The sequence below is a fragment of the Pteropus vampyrus genome, unplaced genomic scaffold (assembly GCF_000151845.1).
Source record: "Pteropus vampyrus isolate Shadow unplaced genomic scaffold, Pvam_2.0 Scaffold292, whole genome shotgun sequence".
NCBI lineage: Eukaryota > Metazoa > Chordata > Mammalia > Chiroptera > Pteropodidae > Pteropus > Pteropus vampyrus.
The window spans coordinates 216,158-223,021 of NW_011889073.1; the positions used below are offsets into that span (position 1 = coordinate 216,158).

General features: G+C 45.3%; 1 protein-coding gene and 1 pseudogene across 1 annotated transcript in view; one reads left to right on the plus strand and one right to left on the minus strand.

Annotated features, from left to right (window-relative positions):
• Positions 1-6,864, minus strand: part of FNDC1 (fibronectin type III domain containing 1) — a 106,382-nt gene that overhangs the window by 50,374 nt on the left and 49,144 nt on the right. The window contains exons 12-14 of the mRNA XM_011376308.1: positions 6,759-6,827; positions 4,963-5,106; positions 2,731-2,961 (exon numbers count right to left, since the gene is read on the minus strand). Of these exons, the coding sequence (XP_011374610.1) occupies positions 2,731-2,961; positions 4,963-5,106; positions 6,759-6,827 (444 nt within the window). The remainder of the gene's footprint in view (positions 1-2,730; positions 2,962-4,962; positions 5,107-6,758; positions 6,828-6,864) is intronic.
• LOC111729957 lies at positions 5,594-5,712 on the plus strand (annotated as a pseudogene).

Consider the following 6,864-nt stretch of genomic DNA (forward strand, 5'->3'; position numbering starts at 1 on the left):
GGATCACAGGTCAAGAAGATAGAGAAGGTCAGCAGCATCTAAGAGGCAAAAGGCTTTATTTAGCAACCTGCTATTGTCAATTACCTGCACAGAGGTCTTTTGGTGACATAAATAGAATGGATTAGAGTCACACAGCTAACTAATTGGCATGCTGGGGCCGGAAGCAGGTGTACTGGGCTCTGAAGCCCTTTCCACACTGTTCCGATTGTAATTCATCTCTTTTTCAACACACATTGTGTGGGAACCTGTGAGGAGCTGCCTCTCCCTCCATAAGATCCCTCCTCCTCTGATGACAGAGATGTCAAGCCACATGTGCTTATAGTGATGCTGTACGTAACACTGTCTGGATCTGGCTCACTCAGGGGTTGGCATGGAGCACCCTCCTTGACCTCCAGCTTCCATCAGACCCTGTGCTCCCTCCCAGGTGGTGCACAGGTTTCTCTGTTTATCTTTGTGTCTGGATCGTGAAGGCTTCGGGGTTTTGATGATGTACTTGATGAGCACGCGTGATTTCTGATTTCTCTGTTGTTCTTAGCCAAACCGGTCCTGCAAGGCTGATGAGCTGGTCTGGAAAAACTAAGAGTCCAGCACGTCAGCTATTTTCTGTGGCATTACTCCTAACGGAGGAACCACTTCATCCATCAAGAGAGATCAGAGAAAGCAGCTGGCCACAGGTCCTATCATGTGGACATCACCTTAGCACAAGCTGGCTTGACTACGTGTGAAAGAAAGATGGCCGGTGAAAATCGGCAGAGCACTCAGCATCTTTCACGGCTACCAGTTTCCAACCACCTGCAGATGGTCCCAACGTGCGATGTTCTGTTTGGGCCGAGGAGGTATCTACATATCTGCACTGCTTCGTTGTTTTGTGGGAGAAAGAGTCGGTACTTGATTCGTTTCCTGGTGAAGAGCCCCCACTTTTTTCCCTTTTCGTCTTTTGGGGTCTGCTGCTTTTCCTGGGCATTGCAGGGCTGTCATATGCTGAAACGTTCCACAGTAATCGCCTTGGCAGGAGTGAGCGCAACTCTATAGGAGGAAGTGCCCAAATCCTTACAAATACCTCGTCCATATTTATATTTATATGATAGTTATGCTACCGGCATGGGTACTCGTGATCAGGGAGCTGAGGTTTGGTTCGGGGAGCTTTGGACAGCTGGGGACGCCACGTTAACAGGAGCACATGATTCAGAAGCACGCCAGCCACAGGATAATACAAAAATCGTGTCTGAGTTAAGTCCCAAGGCACTCATTGGGAGTTGGAAGGCCCCTCATGCACCAGCCCCCAAGGCCCGTTTTGTGCGGCCAGTACTCATCTCCTGCAGCCAGGCTTCTCAGATGCCCCTGGCTCAGGGGCACAGCCCTACACTTAGGTTAGGTAACATCTGTTACACAAGTGATCGAAAGCTAAGTAGCTTCAGGTAAGGTTTTCCATTATGTATGTTTTTTCTGTATGCCTATTGGCTTGCTTTTAAAAATTGCCATTCATAAAACTGTATTCAATTAAGAAAAGGATTTTCTTGGTGTTTGGATCGCAAGCTCTCCACCTTAACAATTCGTTTATTTGGTTTCGTTAGGAACACGCTGGACTTCACAGAAACTGGCCGCAGCAGCCCACGTGGCATGCACGCCTGGTGACCTACATTCATAGTTACAGCAAAGGCTCAGGCTCCTTGATCCTGCACCCTCATCGCTCTCCTGGGTGCATCAACCTCACCTGGAGAAATACCTGGAGCATATTTGCCTGGTTTTTGGGCCACTGTGCAAACTCCACAATCAAAGTTACTCTTTGGATGTTCTTGAATATTTTTTCTCATTTTAAGAGATCATATTAGGGACATAATGCAACAGCACTAGAAATTCTGACTTTGATGAACTGCACCAACATAATAGTGACAGATAATATGTCAAACTTTGACCAACACACACATATTCCTTCCTCTTCTACAACTTGCGGACCCAGAAGAAATCACTCGCAAAGGCAGGCTCTATTCAAAGAAAACATCAATTCTCTTCTGTAAAAACTTATTTCAACAGAGTTCTCAGTTATATCCTTGGCAGTCAGACAAACTCATGATGATCTCACAGACCAAGACCGCAGAGGCTCAAGATGCCTAGGCATCTTCCATTTCATCCAATTCCCACTCAAGGAATCAGAGGCACCAAGACTGTTCTGGAAGCACCCAGAATGCATGGAAAGTCAGGAAGAGGCAGAGTCACATCCACTGGGTTGACTCTCACACAGGTGGCACATAGCAAGAGTTCTTTCCTCACCCATGCCGCAGGATCTAATCTTACAAGTGGCTACGTGGACTCCTTAGCCATTTGTAGAATTACAGAATGGAAAAAATGTAACAGTACTTTACGTAGGAGGAAACCAAGGTCCAGGGAGATGAAGTTAGTAGCTGAAAATCATACAAACCAATCTAGGACTAGGATTCAGTACATTTGACTTCCATCCAGTGCTCTTCATACTGTCCTAGGAGGCTTCCCTTGTTGCCTATATTTCACCTTTTTGAAAGGAGACATCTGCATTCATTCATACAATCTATCCATCTAATCCATCCATCCATCCATCCATCCACCCATCCATCCATCATCTACCCATCTATCCATCCATCCATCCATCCATCCATCCATCCATCCTTCATCCATCCGTCATCCACCCATCTCTTATTATCTATTTCCCACCTACAAGTTGATGAAAACTCTGAGCATCTGCCTTAGACACACCTGTTACCACATCTCCTGGGGAAGCTTTGTCCCAGTCCACAATGACAAATGAGTGGCAGCCTTCCATGGCAACCACAGTGATATTGCGGGGGGCATGCTGAGGAGGTAGGTCACTCTTCCTCATGTCACTTGGAATGATTTCATCCAGGCTGTCCACTTGGAAGTGATCCAGAGCATCAGTCAGTGAACATGGGGCTGAGGGGTCTTTACTTAGGTACGTCACATGAGGAGCTGAAAAAAAATGGAGATACCCAATCAGCGTGCTGAAGGCTTTCTCTGGAGGTAGGAACACAATGTCTGCCTGATGGAGTAGACACACCATTCAGTCTCTCCCTGCTAGACAGCGGCTCCAGGGCCGCCAGCCCTGATGCCAAATTCAGAAGCACAGCCCTAGCTCCTCTTACTGGATCTACACATTTATATCTTTCAATCCAGTGATTTCAAAAGATCCTATGCCCTCAAAGCGACTTTGAAAGTTCCCCCAACTGCAATTCAATGTAATATAAGTCTGCAGTGTTCGGTCATACCTTTGTTCAAACATTTTAACAGTGTGAATCAGGCCCAGCTGGTTTCTCTTAACACAGTTCATTCCCTAGACAGTTTCAAAACCAGAAAGAAATAGACACTGATCAAGATATACAGCCTCTAGCCTCAGTCCTGGGTGGCCTTCTCTAGGGCTTCAGAGTCCCCCACAACCATCTGGAACGTCTGCACAAGGCCAGGCCGGAGCAGCCGTCCACCACATTACTGTGCAGCACAATAACAGCTACTCAGATGTGTGGACGAGTCCAAGCTTTTGCCATACGCATCATCTCAGTGGATTCAAGGGCACCGGGAACAAGGCAGGACTTAGACTGATTTCCATACCCCGGCTGAGCGGGGGCCCACGAAACGGAGTCAGACAGGAGACTCCACCTCAGCCCATAGCTCGAGTGGTGATATAGGCCCTGTACGAAGCCAGGAAGGCCAAGGCATCGGACTTCACACCTGCAAGACTCCCAAGTGCTCTCCCGTAACACCCTTCTAGCACTTTCTAAATGTTCCATCGCACCTCTGGGTACCGCTTCTCGTTCTCGGTGGCCATCAGGACTGAAAGCAATGTTTAGCTCCTCCATTTTCTGATACTGTGTACACAATTAGGCCTTCAGAGCTTGTCTGTGGGTATCAGCAGGAAGTTCTGGGCAGCAATCGACTCTGTTTCATAGAGTTATAGACATAAAAACGGCCAGACAATGATAAGCCTTTCAGTCTTCAGAAGAGTTCTTTGAAACAGCTAATAATAGCGTCGAAAAGGATTTTACTTCCTGTCATGGAACTACAGAGAAAGTCAGAAGATTTGGTGAATTCAGCCAGGGTGCTGAATGCCGCAGGCCAGCATTTGCCTCAGGAATGCTACCTCAAATTAATATTCTTGTTTTTCAAGTACGTGTAGTTTAGATACTCAATACTACATCTTGGCTGGCAAGAGTTGTTCTCTGCTTATGGCAGAACATTTGTTTTGGAAACAGAAAAGTGTGATATTAATCGAAGCGGTTGCCTGTCTCCATATATAGTCATATATCATTTTTTTCCACTTAGTAATATATTCACCTGTCTCATTAGTGAAGTTCATTAAGGGCATAGGAAAAGAAGACTCCCAAAGGGAATGAAACACAATTTAGCAAAATGGAATTTCCTCTCTTAATTGTTTTAATAACTGAAAAAAAAAAGAGTAAAATAAATTTCTAGATCAAGTGAGGCTAATGTAAACGACAGGAAACAACTGTAGAAACACAGGTTGAGCTCTGTGATACTATACGCACTAGCAGCTCAATTCAGTCAAACGTGCATCTTTTAGGAAGAACTTAACTGCTGCGCAGACGCAGCCCAGTGGAAGTCTCAACTGAGAAAAGTTAGCTGCCATCAAAAAAAAAAAAAAACGCGTGTGTTCCCTGGTCCTGGGGATTTTGAAGTGTTTCTTCCTCTGAGGCTACACAAAGCAGCCTCTCTAAACTCAACTCTGTTAGCTGTTAAATAGTCTCTTGCTTGCTCCCCTCTCCTGACTTCTGCAGAAAGCAAGTTCATGTGCATCTGAGCACAATTGTCACGAATAACCCCGAATGGAAACGTCAGCACGGGAACACATCTTCTCCAAACGCACTGCCTCGGCCAGGCCGGGAGATGAGTTATGCTCTTCTTCAAAGAACAAAAGTGAAAGACCCATGTTTCTCTGATTAAGGAAGTTCTACTTACCAACAAATCGTTTCTTTCCAGCCAGATCGAATTCTTCTTCAGGAAAGGAACTGATGGTGCTTTCTGGTGTGACGACGGCAGGTATGGCAGCGGCGGTGGTGGTCTTGATGGTGGCCGGTGGCCTCGAGGTCTCAGATTCATAATCTGAAATGATATGAAGGTCTTGAATTGGGCACTTCCGGGAAAGGGGCACTATTTGCATCAAAAGATACCTTCTTAAGATTCTACTCATGACTAAAGCATGCACGTGCACACACACACACATTATGTCTAAACATAATTTGTTTCTAATAAAACAGTATTCCCCCACCCATGTCAGTCCTCTCAGAAAAGCAGATGCAGATAAAAGAGAGGAAAGGAAAAAAGAAACACATAAGACCAGGAAAATGAAATTTTAGAACCAAAGCTGGAGAGAGCTTTAGAGTTTATCCAGTTTAGCACACTCCTCTTACTGGTCCAAGGCCATTCTCTATCTACCCTTTTAGAGACATAAAAGATCTACATCAGAAAATAAACTTGATTTCACCCCCCACCTATTTATCATCTGTGTCTGAGCTTTTTGTTTTCTGGGGAAGAGGTAGGATTACTTCTAGTAAGAGAACTAATCCTTTAACATTTAAAAAAGAAACTGGTCTACAGCCAGGTCACCCTGAACAAGCCTGATCCCGTCTGACCTCAGAAGCTAAGCAGGGTCAGGCCTGGTCAGTACTTGGATGGGAGACCACCTAGGAAGACCAGGTGCTGTAGGCGTAAAAAATAAAAGATAAGGGATTGTAAGCTGACAAGGTCCTTGCAAGCTGTGAGGTCAACCGAGGGTTGCCTTGCCTAAAAAATAAAAAATAAATAAATAAAAATAAATAAAAAATTAAAAAAAACTAGAACTCTGCTTCCTTCTCAGCTGCTCAGATAATAAGAAAGGCGCTTAGTATTTTCAAAGGCGCTAAGAAACTTCCTTGTTTTCTGACACCTGCTGTTTTTCTTTCACGTCTGTTTCTGTTTGAAAGCCGTGGCATTAAACTGCTACATCAAACGTTATTATCATTGCATCAAAGGTGGTATTACTCCTACACTTGTGATTTAAGACCATTGGAGCTACAGATAACAGCAAGCAAGGTGAGGCACGAAGGTGAGGACATCCTGAGTGTCAAAGCCTGGCACTGGGGTGGGGACAAGATGCTTCATGAAGTGCTTCAGCTGCACCTTATAAAACACAAAGAAGACTCACGGGGTCATAAGTATGACGCTATTAGTTACCATTTATTGAGCGACTGTCCCAGATGCTACCCAAGGCATTTTGTATTCTTAATCTCATAAGCTTACCCTTCCTGAAAAGATTCTATGATTTAAAAAAAAAAAAGCACATCTGTAGCATCGCATTTTTCATATAATTAGGAAAGGAGAGAAAGGGGAGAATGAAATGAGAAGAGCCAACAGAGGAAGCTGAGACGTTAGTTAAACTTAGTTTTACAAAGAGCGGGGGATGGGGAGGTCCAGACCTGGCAGCTCCAGAATTTCTGGAGGAAGGAGGGGCCGGGAGAAAGATGCGGAGCACAGGGCACTTGTTTGGAAGCTTCATTTGCAGCCAAGCCCCCTGTTTTTCTTTGGATCCAATACATATTAGGGGGAGCTTGGAAACATAAGGTACGACCACTCTCCCTAAGCGTGGCCACCAAGCCCAGAATTCTGGGAAACTACAGCTGGAAACTACAGCTGAGATCACCCACTTAGTAACGGAAATAAGATCCTCCAAGCAGAAAAGAAACTGTCCAGGTAACGGGCTTAAAATCCACCAGTACCTTCATCGTAGACAACGTACGGCTCTTCCGTGGGTGTCGTCACGTCGGTCTCCGATCCTGAGAAATCATCTAGTGAAGGAGAAGTGGGGAAAAGGTCATCGGATGC